General features: G+C 48.9%; 1 protein-coding gene across 14 annotated transcripts in view; it reads left to right on the top strand.

Moving 5' to 3' along the window:
- Positions 1 to 21,809, top strand: part of ST3GAL3 (ST3 beta-galactoside alpha-2,3-sialyltransferase 3) — a 1,226,061-nt gene that overhangs the window by 535,288 nt on the left and 668,964 nt on the right. For 10 of the 14 annotated variants that reach the window (XM_085602933.1, XM_085602932.1, XM_085602942.1 and 7 more), the window contains one exon: positions 20,102 to 20,149. The exons of 3 other annotated variants lie outside the window; for them this stretch is intronic. In XM_085602933.1, coding sequence (XP_085459059.1) covers positions 20,102 to 20,149 — 48 coding nt within the window. Of the gene's footprint in view, positions 1 to 16,936; positions 17,002 to 20,101; positions 20,150 to 21,809 lie in introns of all 14 variants that reach the window. One more of the 14 variants, XM_085602946.1, reaches the window with a different exon arrangement.

The following is a 21,809-nucleotide window of genomic DNA, read 5'->3' as shown; positions in this document are numbered from 1 at the left end:
TTGCCAGTATTAAAAGGACAAAAAAACTCAAGACATTACTTATTGTTAATACTTTTTTAATATGGTTGTTCAGTTGTACATAATGCTTTCTTGGTCATATATAAGGTAACAAAAATGCTTCTGACACTTCTTTATTATAACTTTTCAGCATGCTTCAGACTTCTGTTCAGCACTGCTTAAAGACATAGGCAAAGTCAATATCCCTAGCTAAACACATATAAGGTCCCAAAGGCGAGACCTATTGGCTATGCCAATGCTTGTTGGTAACTTGTGAACCAGCTGCTACTACTCGGTTCTGGCACAGGATTGTAATGCCAGAAAATTAATATAAACTATAGCTGCTAAGAGAAGGGACTTCTCCTGAGCCAGAAGTGCGGAGAGTGGTTCCTGGTGAGGATACATCCTCACGAAATAAACTCTGTGTCACTGTAAGTACCCCCCGTCAAATAACCAAAACGGTTGGGAAAAGAGAGAAGTAGCCTGCTGGGTATCGAACACTTAGGAGTGGGGAAGGACGATTCCTGTAATGGTTTAACCAGGGAGCACAAAACTTTTTGCCCTGAAGAAAGTCCAGGACCCGATTGGGCCACATGTTTACGGACTGAAACATGTTGGCACTAGGGTCATAGGTCATTATCCCCTAACGACCCACATTTTTTTTTTAATATCCCCTACGGTTCCGCTGATCAAGGGATACCGGGACCCGTAGCAGGAGTTTTAACCTCTAAACCCCCCTGGCCATATTCTTTTAAACACTCCCTGAAATATGGTCGAGCCCACCCTGACCTTTAGGAGTCAGGTTGAACCTGATGATGAAGCACGACACTACTAGAGTGTGTGAGGGTTATGTAACAAAAAGGATTTACTTCCTTCCCCACTACTGAGTGGTTTATACCCGGCGGGCTTCTTCTCTCTTTTTTCTTAACCGTTTTGTTTGTTAGGTGGGGTACTTACAGTGACACTGAATGCCAGGAAACTAACCGGGTGCTCCACAGTCTGTCCGGCAATCCAAGGCGAGTAGCGAGGGTAGCTTTAAGTACTCATGCCGGCGTCAGTGGATTACCCCAAAATGTAGCGGCTGCACTCCAAAACTGGGCGAAGTGCCCCTAAGTTCACTTCTAGCGGTTCCCACAGCAGTGCCCGGGTACCTTGGGCGAGTGATGTCCCACCCCGTAGCAGCTAAGTTCTGTTACTGGCATTTGTGGAGCCTCTGTGTAAGAGCCTGTGTTTATGGCATTTTTGGGTCCCCGGCTGCGTAGGAGCATGGGGTAATGGTATTTGTGGGGTCCTGGCTGTGTAGGAGTCTGCGGTAATGGCATTTATGGGGCCCCGGCTGTGTAGGAGCTTGTGTTCATGGCATTTATAGGGCCCCGGCTGTGTAGGAGCCTGTGTTACTGGTATTTGTGGGACCCCGGCTGTGTAGGAGACACTGGTAATTGCATTTATGGGGCCCCGGCTGTGTAGGAGCTTGTGGTAATGGCATTGGGGGTGGAGGGGGGCTAAGGTGTAAGAGCCTGTGTTACTGGCATTTGTGGGGCCCCGGCTGTGTAGTAGCCTGTGGTAATGGCTTTTGTGGGGGCCCTGCTGTGTAGGAGCCTGTGGTCCTGGCATTTGTGGGGCCCCTGGTGTGTAGGAGCATGTGTTCCTGGCATTTGTGGGGCCCGTGCTGTGTAGGAGCCTGTGTTCCTGGCATTTATGGGACTCTCCTGTGTAGGAGCCTGTGGTAATGGCATTTGTGGATCCCCGGCTGTGTAGGAGCCTGTGGTAATGGCATTTGTGGGGCCCCATGCTGTGTAGGAGCCTGTGTTTGTGGCATTTATGGGACCCCTGCTGTGTAGGAGCCTGCGGTAATGGCATTTGTGGGGCACCGGCTGTGTAGGAGCCTGTGGTAATGGCATTTGTGGGGCCCCTGCTGTGTAGGAGCCTGTGTTCCTGGCATTTATGGGCTCCCTGCTGTGTAGGAGCATGTGTTCCTGGCATTTGCGGGGCCCCTGCTGTCAAGGAGCCTGTGTTCCTGGCATTTATGGGACTCTCCTGTGTAGGAGCCTGTGGTAATGGCATTTGTGGATCCCCGGCTGTGTAGGAGCCTGTGGTAGTGGCATTTGTGGGGCCCCATGCTGTGTAGGAGCCTGTGTTTCTGGCATTTATGGGACCCCTGCTGTGTAGGAGCCTGCGGTAATGGCATTTGTGGGGCCCCGGCTGTGTAGGAGCCTGTGGTAATGGCATTTGTGGGGCCCCTGCTGTGTAGGAGCCTGTGTTCCTGGCATTTATGGGCTCCCTGCTGTGTAGGAGCATGTGTTCCTGGCATTTGCGGGGCCCTGCTGTCAAGGAGCCTGTGTTCCTGGCATTTATGGGACCCCTGCTGTGTAAGAGCTTGTGGTAATGGCATTTGTGGGGCCCCGGCTCTGTAGGAGCCTGGACTAATGGCATTTGTGGTTCCCCAGCTGTGTAGGAGCCTGTGATAATGGCATTTGTGGTTCCCCGGCTGTGTAGGAGCCTGGGTTAATAGCATTTGTGGGGCCCTGGCTGTGTAGGAGCCTGTGGTAATGGCATTTGTGGGACCCCAGCTGTGTAGGAGCCTGTGGTAATGGCCTTTGTGGGGCCCTGGCTGTGTAGGAGCCTTGGGTGATGGCATTTGTGGGGCCCCGGCTATGTAGGAGCCTGGGTTAATAGCATGTATGGTTCCACGGCTGTGTAGGAGCCTGTGGTAATGGCATTTGTGGGGCCCCAGCTGTGTAGGAGCCTGTGGTAATGGCATTTGTGGGGCCCTGGCTGTGTAGGAGCCTTGGGTGATGGCATTTGTGGGGCCCCGGCTGTGTAGGAGCCTGGGTTAATAGCATGTATGGTTCCACGGCTGTGTAGGAGCCTGTGGTAATGGCATTTGTGGGGCCCCAGCTGTGTAGGAGCCTGTGTTAATGGCATTCCGGGGGCCCCGCCCCTCATATAATGCTCTACTGACACATGCACTACACTCCTAACCATTCTTGTATCACTGCTGCTGCTTCATCTGGGCTGCCTTAGAGGGCTGGAAGAGCCATCTTCTGCTAGTTTAGGTTTGATGGTGTTTGTGCATGGCTGGCAGGGAGTTTCAAACATGCGCCGCTACCTTCTGACACTGGGTCTGCACTGACCAGCGCAGTTTGAACAGAGCTCTAAGTTTCCCAGTTCCATGCAGGAGTAACTGATCTAGTCCAGTTTTTTTTGTACTTGATGATTGAAGTCCTGATTGCCCTATTTTAATATTAGGAATACAAGTACTAAAGAAACACCCTGGCCTGGATCCCCTGCTCTTGAATGGACCTGGGAACCGTGAGCGCTTTGTGTGAACATGGCAGGCCAGGCCTATGTGAGATGAGATTGTGGCTTTCAGCTCTTTGTTTTGTGGGACGACCCTAGTAAAGTGTGTGGAGAGGTCCCCTAGTAGCTGCTCCCCATGTTCAACAGTGATGAGGCCGCATGCACAGAGATCCTGAGATTATCTGCTCATTCCCTTGCAGCCAGTGGCCCTGAAAGATGCTAAGCTGTGCTGTGCAAGAGCAGCTCCGCTATCCTAAGAGAGGAAGCTGTGCAAGAGCAGCTCCGCTAACCTGCAAAAGCAAGCTGTGCGAGGGCAGCTCTGCTAGCCTGAGAAAGCGAGCTATGCAAGAGCAGCTCCGCTATCCTGAGAAAGCAAGCTGTGCAAGTGCAGCTCCCCTATCCTGAGAAAGCAAGCTGTGCAAGAGCAGCTCTGCTAGCCTTAGAAAGCAATCTGTGCGAGAGCAGCTCTGCTAGCCTGCGAAAGCAAGCTGTGCGAGAGCAGCTCTGCTGGCCTGAGAAAGCAAGCTGTGCAAATGCGGCTCCGTTAGCCTGAGAAACCAAGCTGTGCGAGAGAAGCTCCGCTAGCCTGAGAAAGCGAGCTGTGCGAGAGCAGCTCCACTAGCCTGAGAAAGCAAGCTGTGCGAGAGCAGCTCCACTAACCTGAGAAAGCAAGCTGTGCGAGAGCAGCTCCACTAACCTGAGAAAGCAAGCTGTGCAAGAGCAGCTCCACTAACCTGAGAAAGCAAGCATTGCAAGAGCAGCTCTGCTAACCTGAGAGAGCAAGCTGTGCAAGAGCAGCTCCGCTATCCTGAGAAAGCAAGCTGTGCGAGAGCAGCTCCACTAGCCTGACAAAGCAAATTGTGCAAGAGCAGCTCTGCTAACCTGAGAAAGCAAGTGATGCAAGAGCCGCTCTGCTAGCCTGAGAAAGCAATCTGTGCGAGAGCAGCTCCGCTAGCCTGAGAAGGCGATCTGTGCAAGAGCAGCTCTGCTAACCTGAGAAAGCAAGTGATGCAAGAGCCGCTCTGCTAGCCTGAGAAAGCAATCTGTGCGAGAGCAGCTCCGCTAGCCTGAGAAAGCAAGCTGTGCAAGAGCAGCTCTGCTAACCTGAGAAAGCAAGCTGTGCAAGAGCAGCTCTGCTAGCCTGAGAAAGCAAGCTGTGCGAGAGCAGCTCTACTCGCCTGAGAAAGCAAACTGTGCACGAGCAGCTCTGCTATCCTGAGAAAGCAAGCTGTGCGAGAGCAGCTCTGCTGGCCTGAAAAAGCAAGTGATGCAAGAGCCGCTCTGCTAGCCTGAGAAAGCAAGCTGTGCAAGAGCCGCTCTGCTAGCCTGAGAAAGCAAGCTGTGCAAGAGCAGCTCTGCTAGCCTGAGAAAGCAAGCTGTGCAAGAGCAGCTCTGCTAACCTGAGAGAGCAAGCAGTGCGAGAGCAGCTCCGCTAGCCTGAGAAGGCGATCTGTGCAAGAGCAGCTCCGCTAGCCTGAGGCAGTGAGCTGTGCGAGAGCAGCTCTGCTGGCCTTGGGAAGAATCCAAACATTTAATGTGTTGGGTGCGAGGGTCAATAATCCCTAGCCGAGTCAGGACTTCCGCATTTAAAGGGGTCACAGTTGTGTCACACCCAGGTTTGTGCTACAACCCATTGGGTTTATTCAGCCCGTTCCCTTTTACATATCATTACTCCCTCTTCCTGCTATTGTGGTGAGGCCGTGTCTGATTACTCCAGGACACCAGATGCACCCCCGACTAGGCCTAAAGGTTATTTGTAGAATTAACTCGTCAGCCTCTCCCTGTAAGGGATCAGGTGAGCAGATGGTGTAAAACATGAGAACCTGATGTGTGAATGGCCCTGGGGACAACCAGTGAAAGGGAATTTCTTATCCTCTAGGGTCTCTGAAGGTGAGTCTGTGTACCCTTGGAATAAGATTGCCTCTGTGTTGTTCAGGTCCAGGTGGGCATTAATCTGGATCCCTGTCCACCATGTTTCGTTCAAGCTTTACTGCAGATAACTGGTCTTCATCAGGTCACGCTAATCGACAGCTATCTTCGGTATGGAATTGTAAGAGAATCCTTCAGTGTTAGTCGGGCCATCTGCGTTTTCACCAATTTCTTGCCTATACGTAAAGAGACACAATAAACAAAATAATAGGGTGCAAGGGCCTTGCGAAGGTTTACAACATTAACCGTCTTTGAAAGAGGTGGACTGTGTCAAAGCCCTGGGGCAAGAACGGAATAGCCCATCCAGGAAGCCAGGAGCTTTTAACACATAGTAGAGAGACATAAAAGAGGAGATGCTGGCCGAAGGGAACAGTTACCATATGCACGAGTAGAGTTGAGCCCAAGCTCATAAAAAGCCTGATGAGTTAAACAGAGACTGAATCTTACTCCTCTGTGCTATAGGGCTCAGGGCAAGCATCTGAGCCATGGCCAAACTTACAGGGGTTCAACAACAGTCTGACTGTCATGGTCTGGACCTTCTGCAGCCTGTAGAGCATCTAAGAAGAGAAACCCAGTCAGCATTTCCTGCCTCGCCAGAAGGATGAAAAATGGCATTAATACAGTAGCACCACCCAGAAGGTGCTCTGGGTCTTGCAAGGGGCCATAAACCACTAGTCTAATACCAATGCAATATTACATATTTTGTATAAAAAATCATAGACCGCTCCTCACTGCAGGAGAGTGTAGAGGAAAGAGGGTAAAATCTTTCTCCGCAGTCTCATTTGATGGAAATTCTCAGGGACCACAGAGCAATCCTGTTACCCAGACTCAGCTGAAGCAGAGCTTGGTACTGGCCATGTGGGGAGGCAGCCATCTTGGTGCTCCAAAAGATTGCTGCCCCCAGCCTATCCTGTGTGGGTATCAGCTCTTCCGCACGGGATGGGCCGATACGCCATAGGAGATCTCCAGAATCGATGGTGTGCTTCACTGTGACCTATGCTTGACAGGGGGCACCTTGAGGTGTGTTCCAGCACAGCAGAGACCACCAGGACCACAATACAAGCTTTTCTGAACCTGCTGTCTGTGATAAGTGCAGCATCCACTTCAGACTCACTCACATAAAAGGCAGCATTCTCAGCTGGACATCCCTTCCCACCACCCTGCCAATCCCCAACCTTACCTCATTCCTACAAGCTCCCTTCCCCGCCCCCTGAACCTGCAGACACTGATAACACACAGAAACTGTCCTTAATCCGACCCATCTATTCCAGTGCCTCTAGAGTTACAAGCCACACTCCCAGATGTATTGTTGAAAATAACCTACGAGAGTACCCATCTTTCACAACCACAACACTACCCCCACCAAGGCCCAGCTAAAATGTATACTACTAAATTGTAGATCGGCAGCACGTCATGCCACTGATATAGCTGACCTCATAATAACCAATGAACCAGACTTTATAATTCTAACGGAAACCTGGCTAAACGAAGTATCCTCGCCCATCTTAGACATATTAGTTCTCCCAAACTATTACATCACAAAACTAGATACACTTGATAGGCTAGCGGGTGGTATTGCCTGCATCCATAGGAACAACCTCTCTGTGAACCGCTCCAACTCCCCGGCACTTTCCTCCTGTGAATACCTTTGCCTAGACATCACGAGCAATAACAAGCCAATATGCTCACTACATGCATTCTACCATCCTCCTGGAAACAACCCTATCTTCATCGAACACATAATGGACATCCTAGCCACTAATATCGGACAACAGGATACTCAGATCTTCCTGGGGGACTTCGACCTCCACTGGAATGATCCTGACGACCCAGAGGTCAATAGCCTCAAAGTTTTCCTGTCCGACCTTAACTTGTCCCAAATCTGTGACAGCCCCCCCCACGAAAAAGGTGCAACCCTCGATCTAGTAATCTCCAAATAGACTTTACCCAGCTGGAATCGATCCTCCCCTTCCGTATCAAGGTAGTAGTTAAACTTCTCCCTGTCCAACCTATGAGAACGAAAATCTGCAAGAGGAACCTAGAAAACGTCCATCCTACCTCACTCGCAACCGCTAGTCACATCCTTACACCCCCACCGGATGGATTAAAGGATGTCCATGATTTGACCAATCACTACTTTCAGTCTATGAACAGGGAGCTAGACAACCTAGCTCCCCTACAATTGAAAAGAGTTACTACAAAAGACTCGAACCCCTGGTATGATGGTAGGTTAAATGAAGATATAAGATCACTGAGAGCAATTGAAAGACAATGGAGAGCCGCTCCAGCCACTGCCCCCCTCAAATTACTAAGAAGCACGAGAAATCTCTATTACAGAAAGATTAGACGATCGAAAGCTGACTTCATTTGTAAATAATTAGACAGAGCCAAGAGTCGTCCCAAAAGACTGTTTGAAATTATCAAAGCTCAATCTAAGGGTGTCTCCCACTCCCCCATATCTAATCCTGAAACACTCCCCAATTGCGAGGAACTTGCCTCCTTTTTCACAACAAAAACTGAAAACTTAAAGGCAGACCTACTTAACGATCTATTATCCCATACTGACCCACACATGAACTCCTCACTGACCACACCAGGGACCATGATTAACTGCTCTGCAAAGCTCGACCTCAAAAACAACGCCTCCTGGACCGCCTTCAACTTCTACAGTGAAGAAACTATCTTAAAAACGCTCACGGCTCTGAATCCCTCCAATCACTTCACAGGCCCTCTCCCCGCAACCCACTTAAAAGCCTTCACTCCACTGCTAGTGCCCCTTTGGACTAGGATTATTAAAACCTCTCTTCTGCAAGGAACCATCCCAGATATTCTCAATGCTGGTCAGGTATCCCTCATCTTAAAGAAACCATTGGCGGACCCGTCAGACTTGAATAACTATCGCCCAAATTCCAACATCTCGACCCTGGCCAAACTACTAGAAAGATGTGTCCACACGCAGCTCAGTAACCACATAGACCACTTCAACCTGCTCGATCAATTCCAATCAGGCTTTCGATCAGGGCACAGTACCGAATCAGCCATGAAACACATAATAGATGACGCATTACAGAAATTGGATCAAAACAAAGCCTGTTTGCTAATCCTGCTTGATTTATCCTCAGCCTTCGATACAGTCAAACACGACAACTTACTAGTCCTCTTGAAACATAGAATGGGTCTATCAGGTACAGTGTTTTTTTTTTTTTTTTTTTTAAAAACCTTTATTCGTGCATCTTAAAAGAACAAATACGGGCCTACAACCGTCAGGCCGGCCACGTTACAGTGAAGCACTAATACCCACATTACAGCCCCCGTGCGTCAACGGTCAGGATTAACAGCGAGTTAGGAGTCACATACTGGAAATAGCTTTGACACCCGGGGAAGGAGCGGTGAAGGTTAATTTTAAGTTTTTTAGATAATTTTATCAAAGAAAAAAAGTCAGTGAAGGATAAGAACAAAGGAGATTCGAGTCCGCAAAATAGCTTCACCACACAGGAGAGCAGCAACATCAGTAAAAACATCAATGGAAGTAAAATCTCAAGCAGTGAGGCGGTGCAGAGATATAACAGGATAGTCACATGAGCAAGTACGCACCCCTCCAAGGTCGCCCCCACTCGATCCACCCCACACCCGGACCCCGAATCGGAGAAAGTAGAGCGCAGAGACATAGAAGAAGAAAGGCCCATAGAACTAATTAAGAACAGAGAGTATTACCCCCCCACCCTACACCAATGCGGAGGCTACAGCCTACCCCCCCCCCCAGCATAGTGCCTGTCGCCCAAGGAACCCGAAATATAGAGAAGAGAGAAAGTAGGAATAGAGTAAAGAAATGAAGAAAACAGAAAAGAAGGCGGGGAGGAGCCCACGGGACACAAGAGCGCCCCAAACCATCAGCCAGTTATGGCCTCCACACACTGAGAGCCCACTACGCCAAAAAACGGCATGCAAAGATACCATGGCACCACTGTTTAAGCAAAGGGACACAAGTCGCGACGAGCGCGCACAAAACATACATACAGTTCCAGTCCCAGGCCAGCCCGTCCATGAACCATGGCGATAGAAGTCAGGCTAGCCCTGGCCCGATCGCGGGCTTGGGATTAAACCAGCCCCTACATGAAGGCCCCGTGTCCCGAGCAGACAAAGACAAGATGGCCGCTTGTGAGAGGATGGTGAAGTAGGATCACGAAATGGCCGCCGACCATCGATTGAGGTCCCTCTTTGCACCACATAACATCCAAACCTGGCAAGTGAAGTACAGGAGATCCACAACAAGGAAGCAGTAGGCCACCGCGGACGGTTCCTCGAAGCCGTTGGGTATCGCTCAGCAGGATATTCTTGCGGATGCGGTGAGGCAGGCAACAATGAAGCAGGCAGCCTTGACCAGGGGGACAAAGTATCCGCAGTTGAGGTGGAGAGCGGTAGACCCCGGGTGCCGGGAACGCCAGATGAAGGCACCAGTGTAGCACAATCATACACCGCCGTTGCGTCCCCGCAAGAGGACAAAAGCACCGGGAGACCCACGCCCTGTGGATGACAGAGCGCTCACGACACGCAGCCGACAGTATGGGGTCAAACCGCTCACTCAGCGCCTGCAGGCCAGCGCACATCTGTAGTTGAAAGTCCCGCAGGACAGCCAGAACGGAGCCGCATGTCAGCGGAAGCTGGGCCCCCACATCGGCAGCGATCCGGGACGGCACTGCGGAGCTGGTGTCCGGAAGAGGGAGGGCGAAGTGGGCGGCGGGCGAGACCGGAGTATCACCCCCCAGCCGCGAGCAGGCACTCAACACCATGTTTCGCCGCTGTACGTTGCAATGGCCCGGGGGGGGGGGGTCACGGCAAGGAGTAAATTCCCCTCAGGTCTACGCCGCAACAGGAAAGGCCGACAGTCGCTTCTCTTCCCGCAGGTTACCCTTCGCCGCCGGCTAGGCAATAGGTGAAGAGGGCAGCAGCCTCTCACAGCGCGGCCCTCAGAGCGGGGCAGGAGACCCGCCGCACCGGGGCCCACCCCACAGCTCCAGCCCCTCAGGCACAGGGTGCAGAAGGTGTCCAGCCGGCCCTCCCCGGGCTCATTCGGCAACGATCTGTGGTGCGGGGTGAGATCGGGACCGCGGGGCCCCGGTTAGCGCTAGCTGGTCCGGTGACTGCGGAGCTTCCAGGGGGCCGGCAAAGGCCAGAATGGCGCCGGGTTTCAGTGCAGAGGACAAAAGCACCCAGAACTCGGGCATCCGGGCGGGCTGAGACTCCGGGAAAGCGACAGCGCGGTCAGCGCGTCTTCGCACACGTCGCGCCTCGAGAATCGGCGAGGATGGGCATCAGGATAGTAGTCCGAGGCCACGGGCCGACGGAGCCGGGCGCTCAAGCGTCCGCTCCGGTCGCCATCTTGGCTCCTCCCCCCAACAATCAATGAGGTACAGTGTTAAATTGGTTCACTTCCTTCCTCCAAAACAGAACACAAAGATTCAAGATCAACCAATCTCTATCTAACCCCTCCCCGGTCACTTTGGGAGTACCCCATGGATCTTCCTTCTCCCCGACACTCTTGAATCTGTTTATGGAACCACTCGCTGAGCTTCTCAACTCCTCAAATATCCAATATCACATGTACGCTGATGACACACAACTCTCCATTAAGGTCCACTCACTTGAAGACATCAAGTCCCTGAATTCAACACTCCAAAAAACACAGACCTGGCTGGCAAAAAAACATTTAAAACTAAACACCCTAAAAACAGAATTTCTCTTAATCGCTCCCCCCAACCAAACAACCATCATCCGCGAATGGATGAAGCACCTCACAGCAGTCGATGGTCGACCTCTCATCATTGATTCCGCTACATCACTTGGAATAACCCTGGACAATAAGCTAAATATGCAGAAGCACATCAGCGCTGCAACTAAAGGAGCAAATTTCCAGATAAACACCCTGCGAAAACTGAAACCCTCCGTACCCCCAAATGACTTTAAACAGGCAGTTCAAGCTCTAGTAATTCCCAGAGCGGACTATGGGAGTGTTGCTCTCTGCGGCCTGCCCAGATCAACGACCGCTCCTTTAAGAGCCTCAATCAATAAAGCGGCTAGACTCATCACAGGCTCCAGAAGAAACTGCCACATTTCCCCTGACCTGCGAGCCCTCACCTGGCTACCTTTTGAGGCCAGAATCCATTTGAAAATAGCCTGTATGACCAATAAGGCATTGCATCATAAAACCCGAGATACCTAGTGGAGAAACTAGTACTATTGGGTGGTAACAGATCTACTAGGAGTTCCAACAATCTGCTACTTAAACCACAGCGTTTCTCTAAGAAGTAAACGTACAACTGTACCTTCTCGGGAATGGCTCCCAGGATTTGGAACTCCTAGCCCCCAGAAACCAGACTTAACCAGCCTTTCTAAAAAAAGAAGGGAAATCGATTCTCTTGGCCAAATTCACCTGAACCTTTTTTATACACTTGTGAAAATGTATGCTAGTCTCTAATTTTTACCTCAACTGTATTCACATAATTCAATCATATATGTCGATATATTTGCCCTGTAAAGCGCTCTGATACCTGCAAGGGTCTTGTTCGCGTTATACAAATCCACCGAAATAAATAAAATAAAAAAACCTGACATCTGAAGCTCCTCTGACATATGCTGTTTCTCTGTCTGTCTCTCTGCACCATCTTTCTCTCTGTCTCTGTGCCTGCTCTGCCTCCGAGTTCCGCTTTAATCTCATGCAGTTTCTCTGCTTCTCTGCACCACCTTTCTCTCTTTGTATCGGCATTACCTGTGAGGCCCTCTCTGGTCTCTTTCTCTATCTGCTCTGCGTCTGAGTTCCTATCTGGCATCCTGCTATGTCTCTGCCTCTCTTTGCACCATCCTTCTCTTTCGGTGTGATCTACCTCTGAGTTCCTCTGATCTCTTGCTGTTTCTCTGCCTCTCTCTGGGTCTGCATTACCTCTGAGTCCCTTTCTCTGATCTGTTGCTGTTTCTCTGCCTCTCTCTGGGTCTTCATTACCTCTGAGTTCCTCTCTAGGATCTCTTGCTGTTTCTCTGCCTCTCTCTGGGTCTGCATTACCTCTGAGTTCCTCTCTAGGATCTCATGCTGTTTCTCTGCCTCTCTCTGGGTCTGCATTACCTCTAAGTTCCTTTCTCTGATCGGTTGCTGTTTCTCTGCCTCTCCCTGGGTCTTCATTACCTCTGAGTTCCTTTCTCTGATCTCATGCTGTTTCTCTGCCTCTCCCTGGGTCTGCATTACCTCTGAGTTCCTCTCTAGGATCTCATGCTGTTTCTCTGCCTCTCTCTGGGTCTTCATTACCTCTGAGTTCCTTTTTCTCTGATCTCATGCTGTTTCTCTGCCTCTCCCTGGGTCTGCATTACCTCTGTGTTCCTCTGATCTCTTCTCTGACTGTCTGCGGGTCTGCATTTCCTCTAAGCTTCTGCCTGTCTCATGCTCTTTCTCAGAGTACTCCTTCATATGATTATTTTGAAGGGAGCCTCCACCCGCCCTGTCCACACAGCAGCCAATGTAGGAAGCCTCCTCCTGCCGTGTGCATACAGTGTCCAATGAAGGGAGCCTCCTCCCGCCCGGTGCACACAGCGTTCAATGAAGTGAGCTTCCACCCGCCCTGTGCACACAGCGTCCAATAAAGGGAGCCCCCACCCGCCCTGTGCACACAGTGGCCAATGAAGGAAGCCTCCACCCACCCTGTGCACACAGTGTTCAATGAAGGGAGCCTCCACCCGCCCTGTGCACACAGCGTCCAATGAAGGAAGCCTCCACCCACCCTGTGCACACAGCGTCCAATGAAGGAAGCTTCCACCCGCCCTGTGCACACTGCCTCCAATGATGGGAGCTCCTCGGGCAGGCTCATTAGTGGACTGTGCCAACGTTTTGTTTCATTACCACATAAAAGTAATTATACGGATGAGCAATAATCCCTCTTTGGTTACCGGCTACAGCTGAGGGATCTTGGATAATGAAAAACATATTGAATGTCGGAGATGAGATATTTGAACGTGTTTCCCGTTCAGCGTGGGAGAAGGATACACCATGCCAGGGTCCTGCACCCTGTAACGTGACAACCGTTGTTTTGCATGGACAAAGACTTGTTGGGCCTTGCCTCCAGGCAGCTTGCGGAGGTCTTGGCCAGGAGTTGTTGATATTGTGCTGTAGTATTTGCATTGCACTTATTTCTAGCTCCTGGCAGGGCCCTAAAGCGCTTTCTGGAAGGCCGAGTAAGTAGCTCCTTATGCATAGAGGAAAGCGTGTTGGTTGAGGGGTGGTCTATGAGGAGTACATTTTGGTGTCATGCATGGGGTTAAAATGTGTGGTTCAGTCACCTCGGGTGGACAAGTATCTGTGCCGTGTGCATGAGATGTGAAAGAACGTAGTAATGACCATCTCGGTTTGTGTACACCACTCATTACATCTTGTATTCTGAGACGAGTTAGACCATGTGTTGGGGAACAACCAGGCCGTGCTTTTCTGGATTTGAGATGTTTACTGACTATGCTTCTGCTTGCTGTGAGGTTGTGCTAGAGCGCTGAACTGTGTACGTTAAGAGCTCAGATCAATCTTTTTTTTGTCTCCACCTACAGACAGCTTTAGCTTTTTGTAGCTGAAGAGCTAGTGTCTCCAAGACAATATACATAGAGTAGGCTTTGGGTCCGCCCTTACTCATGATTGCATGGCTTTCTTGTCCTTCTCAGTTCACTGCTCCTTATTGGGCTGCTTTCTTCCCCTTCTTGTGTTTGGCACCCCCCTCGTACACAGCTTCTTTGCCATCATTTGTATTGGCCAACTTATATTCTTCCACTGATGACCTAAGGGGACTACTTTTTTATTGTGTTTACTGCATTACTTGAAATTGCATTGCTTTCTTCACTTTCTTCTCCGACTCCCACAATTGCTTTAATTTTGTTTCCAATAAATTATTTTTGTTTATTTTTACGAGGGCTTGCAGCTACTCACTGCTCCTAAGCCCTTGCTTTTCGGCCCATGCTCCCCCAATGCCTCATCTTTCCCATCTCCCACTCCCTGCTTATTTCCTCTTTTTAGGTCTCGCCTAGCGTGGCTGTGCACATGCGTAGCTCGCTCGGAGAGATTTATAGCAGATAAGTACTTTTTCTCAAAAGGGCTTGAAACCTCGCCCCTAAGTCCCATTGGCTCGCATCACCGTTTATGTTAAACGGTGCGCTGCCATTGGAAATAAGGATTCCGGCGGGCCTCCCTTTCGCTTTTTTGGCTGGCCCACCCGGACTGGCTCGTCTGCATTACGGCTGTCGTGACGAAGTTTCTTATCAGAAGCTTTGTCACGCTGCCGTGCACGCGCCAGTCCGGCTTTATGATTGGGCTGGACAAAAAAGAAGACATGGCGCCGTGTGTTTATTTTTGCATCTCGCTTTCACTTTTGAAAGCGCGATGCAAAAATAAACAGCGGATGCCTGCGTGTCTGGCGAGCGCTTGTTTTCTCCCTTATTTGCACAATTTAAAGGGGGGTCCCATCTCAGCCAATCAGGAGTGAGGACCGGGGCAACCTTTGAAGTCAGAATGGCGCAACCAATCATTAAAATAGATTGAATTATTTCAAAGAGGATCTGGCGTTTTTTTCTCTTTATGGAGACGGTGCGAACCCCTGCCGGGGGGCTCCTTGATATGCGAAAGAGCTGGCTTGGGGGCTGCGAGATCGGGCGGCAGAGGGAGTCCTTTGCACACGCGCCACCCCGCAACTCTCTCCTTGAAAATAAACCCACAGATATATATGAGCGCCCACTTTTTAATGTAGTTGATGCCAACTCGGAAGCGTCTCATCTCACCGCTTTCCAATCTAAATAGTAAAAATCACGCGTTCCAAAGATTCATTTGGGGTGGAGTGGGGCGCACTTGGGCTCTTGACTTGTTATCAGTTGCCATTACGATTGTTTTTCCAGTGAGCGCCTCGACTACTGAAATATCACTTCTCTGTGCGCCCGGCGAGGGGGCGGGGTGGGCGCAATACAATGGAGAGATGGTGGTGGTGAAAGGGTTATGATAAGTTATTTCAATATATGTGTAAAAAAATGCCGCCGTGTCTTTCCACCTGAAGGATGGCAACCCAATTGATTACATGGATGCAGGATGATGGATGATTGAATTGATTCTTGCATGAATAGATACATTACTGGGCAGAGATGAATGGATAAATAAAAGCATGAATGGAAGAATACATTAATGACTGAATTGGGAGAATGAATGATCAAAGGCATATATGAAGAAAGGTATACATTTAATAAAGAATTGATTTGTGAGTAAGGAAATGGATGGATGACCGATTGATTACATTTGTATTGCACTTGAATGAGCATTGTCTGTACCTAATGTTGAAGAAACATTTAAAAAACACAAATAGGTCTTAAGTGCCGATCCAAACAGTGAGTGTTCCTCTCTCAATAATATTGAGTTCATCTTCGAATCCCAAAGTCGAGAGACAAGGTGTAAATTTTCTGAATTTGGAAGCTTGAACTAGGGATTTTCTTCAGTGACGTGCATAGGGTCAGCCATTTTATCTGGTGCTCGAAAGTCCCAGAATCGTACATAAGCGTCTGAATGAGAGAAGACACAATATTCTACCCTTCCAGGGGAAAACCCCGAAGGTAAAAAAAAAAAAAATCTAGGCCATGGGTACTCACAAACATTTTCCCAGGGGCCACAAAATATGGTCTATGGTGTGCCTGAGGGCTGTACCGATGCCAGCGGGAATGGAGTGGGGCTTTGCGGGCTGGAGTGTTAGGTAATGTGGGTGTTGGGGAAGCAAAGCATGTACATGGTGTGGCCATTCCAAATGGCCCTCTAATTTATTCCCATAATATCTAGAAATGTCATAGATTTGACAGTACTGTTTTAGGCAGTATCTGAATCTCTATCCCTCTACCAGCCTTCTCCACTTGCTATCACTACCACCGGAGAGTCAAGTGTAAAAAACAGAAGTAACCCCATAATTGAATTGGAATGAATTAAGAATAACTCAATGTAAAATAAAACAAGCATTGGCATAGCCAATAGGTCTCGCCTTTGGGACCTTATAAGTATTTAGTTATGCAGCATAATATCATTGGTACAACAGCATCAACTGTTGCATGGCTAAACACTTATAAGGTCCCAAAGGAGAAACCTATTGGCTATGCCAATGCTTGTTTCTTTCCTTTTTAAATTATTTTTTACGACGGCCTGGCAGCTACTCTTTGAAACTGGAATGCCCCTCTTTTGGCCAATCCTCCTTGTTAAGTCATCTTTTGTCCCTCCCCATCTGCCCCCACTCCCAGCTGCAGCCACATTTCCGTCTTTTTTTTTTTGTATTACTTTTTTTTGCAAGGGCCTGGCTGTTGTTCGCTTCCCTCCTCGCGCTTCAACAAATGTATACATACTTTATTTTGTGAATTCATTGTTCTGAGATGGCTGCCCCCATTATGGATTAGTAAATTATGTACAACATAAAAAAAAATCACAAGATAGCAGCTATGTATGCATGTGTACACAAAAATATCTTGGAAGTCGAAGTATTTTCTAAAAGTCTGAGAAAAATAATTTCAATATGGCCGCCACGTATCTGTGCTGGAACTCGGAAGCCATCTTGGAATTCATTTTCTTTTGCTTGAAACAATACAAAAAATTGAAGAGGCCAGCGGTGCATGCTCAAGCATACCCGTCGAGTCATTTCTAATTTTATTTTTCTTTGTTATCCTTTCCCAGATGGCAGACCGCATTCTTGGAAAGGCTAAAAAAACACAGAATTGGGAAAGCCATAGGTATCACAGGTGAGACCTATGAGCTTTGTGAATGGAGAAATTCTCAGAAGTTGAGTCCTACTGTATTGGAGGTTGCTTCTTAAACTGTAGTAGTGAGCTTGTATTTTACAGTCGACCCTGTTCCCTGAATCATGCAGCGTGATATGCAGAGAGATTTGACTTGATTTATTCTAAGCAGGTAAAATGTTGGGGCACAGGCTGTGCTCTGATTCAGAGTTACCAGCGCTCCGATTTGAGAGGTTTATATTAACCCTACTTCCCTAGGACCCGGGTAGAGGAAGTGTATTGTCCTCACATTCTCAAGCTCTACTCAAGACCCCATGTAGTTTATTCATAATAATATAGTTTATTAAAACTTTATGGGTTCCCTTTTAGACGTGATCCTTGACTCTGTTCATTGAAGGCTTACTCTATGGATCTCTTGGGTCCACTATAACCCATGCAGTTCGGACATCCGCTCTTGTGCATTCCCAACACCTCTCACTGGCACACTTCACATAAAGAGCCAACCTTTCTAAAGAGAGACGCAATCTGAGTGCTCTGCGGTACACCAGGTGAGCCTGCTTCGCTCCCACAGGCCCCTCCATGGGCAGCCAAAAACCATGTGCATTCTCACTCTATATGCTCTAACACACTACAGCCTGTTCCATCCTTACACACCCTAACCATACCCCACCCATACACTCTCCTTCCTTTGTTCACCCGCCCACAGTCCAGCACTGCTGCATCCGCACACGCCCAACCAGCCAGCCCGCTCCCAGAGACTCAAAGGATCGCAGGACCGTGAGCTTCGATGAGAACCTGAGAGCTCATAAAAACTCATTCAGGCCCCCCAAAGACAATAAAGATTTAATAAGAAAGTTTTAGTGTGGCCTGGATATCACATCTCGTGTGCCGAGGCGGGTCTCTTTTTTTCCTACAGCATTGAGGCGGTCTGACCTGTAGGGAAATCAGTGGAGTTCCCTTCCGCTGAAGGCCACCAGGGCTAGGGCAGAATCCGCCTTTTTTGGGGGTGAGCCTGTAGAAAGATGACAGGATCTGCCTTTGCTAATCCCTGCCTGCACCTGATGCACACAACCACCCACATCTGACCACCATGAGAGAAGCTGATATCAGTGCAGGCTTATGCCTATTTCGAAACACAAAATATGTAAACTGGTTCATGTTGGCTAACTCATTTGCATGTGTCTTGTTGAAATACCAGCCCTGTGCTGTCTGGGCCTCACCCACTGTCTCTCAAAACTCCCACAATCATGTGCTTTCCCCAGGTGTTCCTCTAATGTTTTGTATTTCCTTCCCTTTGTCGGGCACCCAAGACATTGGTGAGGGAGCCAGCACCTGGCTGCAATCCCCAGTCACCACCGCAGAAAGAACCTGCTGAGCGTCTCCAACAGAGCCTACAAGGGCCAATTTATCATTTACTTAAAGAAAAAGAAGATTCTTCAAATGGTGTTGTCTAGAGGAAAGCGTGTTGGTTGAGGGGTGGTCTATGAGGAGTACATTTTGGTGTCATGCATGAGGTTCAAATGTGTGGTTCAGTCACCTCGGGTGGACAAGTATCTGTGCCGTGTGCATGAGATGTGAAAGAACGTAGTAATGACCATCACACACACACACTCACTCACTCACTCACTCACTCACTCACTCACTCACTCTTACTCACTCACTCACTCACTCACTCTTACTCACTCACTCACTCACTCACTCTCACACTCCCTGAGTGCTGGTGTAGATTTAAACTTATGCTAGTGATTGACTTGTTATTTTTGACCAACTATGTCAAACCAAATCGATATTCTATTCCATGTATTTCCGAATATAATCTCTATTCAGATTTCACTAAGTAGATCACATGACAATGTTTCCTCCACATGTGCAAAACTCTTAGCATCAAAGATAGCATGTTTGGTGATTGTAATTTCTGTACGTCTGTCAGAGCTTTGCAAAGGTATTGGTTAGTTGCCGATAAATGTTTCTCACATTTTGTGCTTACACGACCTCTTCCTCCAATGTTGTGGATGTCTGTGATTTGGTATTCACAGTCTATATCAGAACTCAAACCACAAATACCATGTCAAATGACTATCAATAAACCAGGTCAGGTGTGGTTTTACCATTGACAATCAATATCCATTACGATGCAGGAAAGCGAGCATCTCTGACTAGGCTTGCCCTGTCTGAAGCATTGATCTGAGGTGCTCTATGCGCAGAACAGGCCTAGCCTTAGGGGGTAACATGCGATGCACAGATGAGTGAAGGCATCCTTGCAACAACGATTAATGTTCATCACACGGTGCCCTATGTGTCCTTGTACAACCATTGCATTGTATTGTTGTGGCTTCCAAATAGCACTTTCCTGTCCCTTATGAAACCCAGAGTGTGTTCATGTAATGCCATGTGAATTACTATACTTGCCTACATTTGTGAAGTATTACTGTTGATGTATACCATTCTGTGCAGTGTCAGCCCATATTTTCCATGCATGGCCACGTTTGTCCATCTTTGCCCCCGTTCTGGTTCAGTCTAAGGGTAACCTTCACCCGTATCACAACCTACCTCAACCCAAGCACTCCAGGACCTACCTCTGGGCAGTACCAAGTGGGGCACAGTGACCTGCACCAGCCAATCCTGCCAGGAAGAACTGGGGAATGGTAACGTGTGCCCGGGTTCCAGGACACTCGTGTGCAGCGTCTGCTCTCTGCTGCTCCTGTACAAAAGGCACTAAGAAGTGCTGCATGAAGACGTCTCCATTCAGTATGGTTGGAGTCCAACTTTAGTATTTTGTTGACGCTTCTTGCAAGACTTTTGCCTAAGGAGGTCCCACCTACTTTTGTTCTGAAACTGGTCCTTAAGGTCCATCTGACTGATGCCAGAACTCAGTGTTTGAAATGGAAATCTAGAAGTGCAAGACATTAGGCTGTCCTTTTGCCTTGTACGCTGCACATGTGTGGAGCAGGTTATCGCCAGGGTGCATGCATGAGCGAAGTGTGGACGGAGACTTTCTTCCGCAGTTTTGGATTTCTGGTGACATGTTTTGCCCAAGGCTTGTCTTGAACTTTGATGCAGCTCTTGAGAATATGAAGACTGAATCTGTACTCTTGTGTTGCAGATGCAATGGTTCACGCCTTTGACTCCGTTGGACACTCGTTAGGCTCAGGTACCGCAACCTCCATCCCTCTTTCCTCTCCTCCTGACCGTTGCTACCTCTTCTTTGCCCCTCCTAAGAGGAGGAATCCCTTGTATGAATGGTTGACCATGTTCGGAGGCAGATCCCCTTGTGACACACCATTTGCAGCTCCAATCCACGACACGACTCTCAGGCCATTGGAGAGACCTCTTCTTTTACCCTCACCACGTAAAAAAAAGCCGACAACTAAGAAGGGCCTTTAGATTATCTTCAAGTGCAGCAGAAAACCAAGTCTTTGGAAGAAAGTTAAACATTATTGAACGGTGACCAGTCCCTGGTTTCTTCTGCTCCTGTAACCCTTGGAGTTAAACAGCTGTTGCCTTTATCAATCTTGCTCAGTCTCTTTCATTGCCCCACTTGTTGTAGCATACCTGGAACCATGTCCACTAAACTTCAGCCATTCAGAAAAGACTGCACACCCACATTCAGGTGCTAGAACTTAGACTCATGTCTAAAGTTCATCAGACTTTGGTGCCCCCCAGTTGGCACTGCAGCCAAGGCACCGTACTCGGTTATTATCCAGCCGGACTGGTACTCTGAGATTCTGGGTCGCATCAGAGGGCCTGGTGGCAACTGTATTATTTCAGAACGGTGACTGTACCTTGGACATGGCTTGTGATGTGCCTACAAAACTGTGCTCCATGGCTGTAGAGTCACCTGGTTGGTGTCCACCTGATCCCTATATGAAACGCTAGTGCAGAGAGGGAACGTATTGTCTTTTTGGAGAAGTGTGGCTCAATGATTAGAGTGGCAGACCCTGATGCAGAGGTCTAGCCCGGGACCAGGGTTCAATTCCCCGCCTCAGCGGGTTTTGGGTCAAAAATTCCATGGACCTGATAATTCTCGCCTCGGTGCCATTCCAATCATGGAGTCCCACTCTGCAACTCTGGGCAATAGCTTGCTTAATCTCCACAACGGCCCCCACAACGCTATGGATGCCTGGTCTCCACCTTGGGGGTGCCCAGGAGTGGACGCCTCACAGGGAAAGCCAGGATGGGTTCCACAGCTGTATTCGTACAAGCGCCTTGAGACCCTTGCGGGTGAGTAGTGCGCTATACAAGTATCAATTTTTTGGGTGGAGGTCATTTTTTCCACTTAGTGACAGACTTTTTAAATAATTGAAAACAAGATTACATATTAGCTATCTGTAGCAACATTTGTCCAACAGCTGCCCTGGTAACAGGTGATGATTGCAATGGCTTCTGATTGTGCCTGTGTATGCACTACCATAAACTATGCCATAGTGTCTACATTTTATGGGGTTTGGATTAGAATTAAGGCATGGGATATCACCGTGGAGTAAGGGTACTTTCCTTCTATGTCATAGCTGCCAGCCCTAAGCACAGCACACTGTAGCAGGGATCCCTCTACGGTAGAGTTTGGATTGGACATCAGACATGGCATGCCACCCAAGGGTACTTGCCTTCTCCGTCCCAGCTGTCAGTCCAAAATAAAGCACACTAAAGCAAGGGTTCCTCTAGGGTAGACTTTGGATTGGACATCAGACATGGCATGCCACTCAAGGGTACCTGCCTTCTGCGTCTGAGCTGCCAGTCCTAAGCACAGCACACTGGAGCAGGGGTCCCTCTATGGTAGACTTTGGATTGGACATCAGACATGGCATGCCACC

This window comes from Triturus cristatus, chromosome 4_2, assembly GCF_964204655.1.
Source record: "Triturus cristatus chromosome 4_2, aTriCri1.1, whole genome shotgun sequence".
Taxonomy (NCBI): Eukaryota; Metazoa; Chordata; class Amphibia; order Caudata; family Salamandridae; genus Triturus; species Triturus cristatus.
The sequence above is the reverse complement of the archived record's forward strand: the minus strand, read 5'-3'. Positions and strand labels throughout refer to the sequence as shown.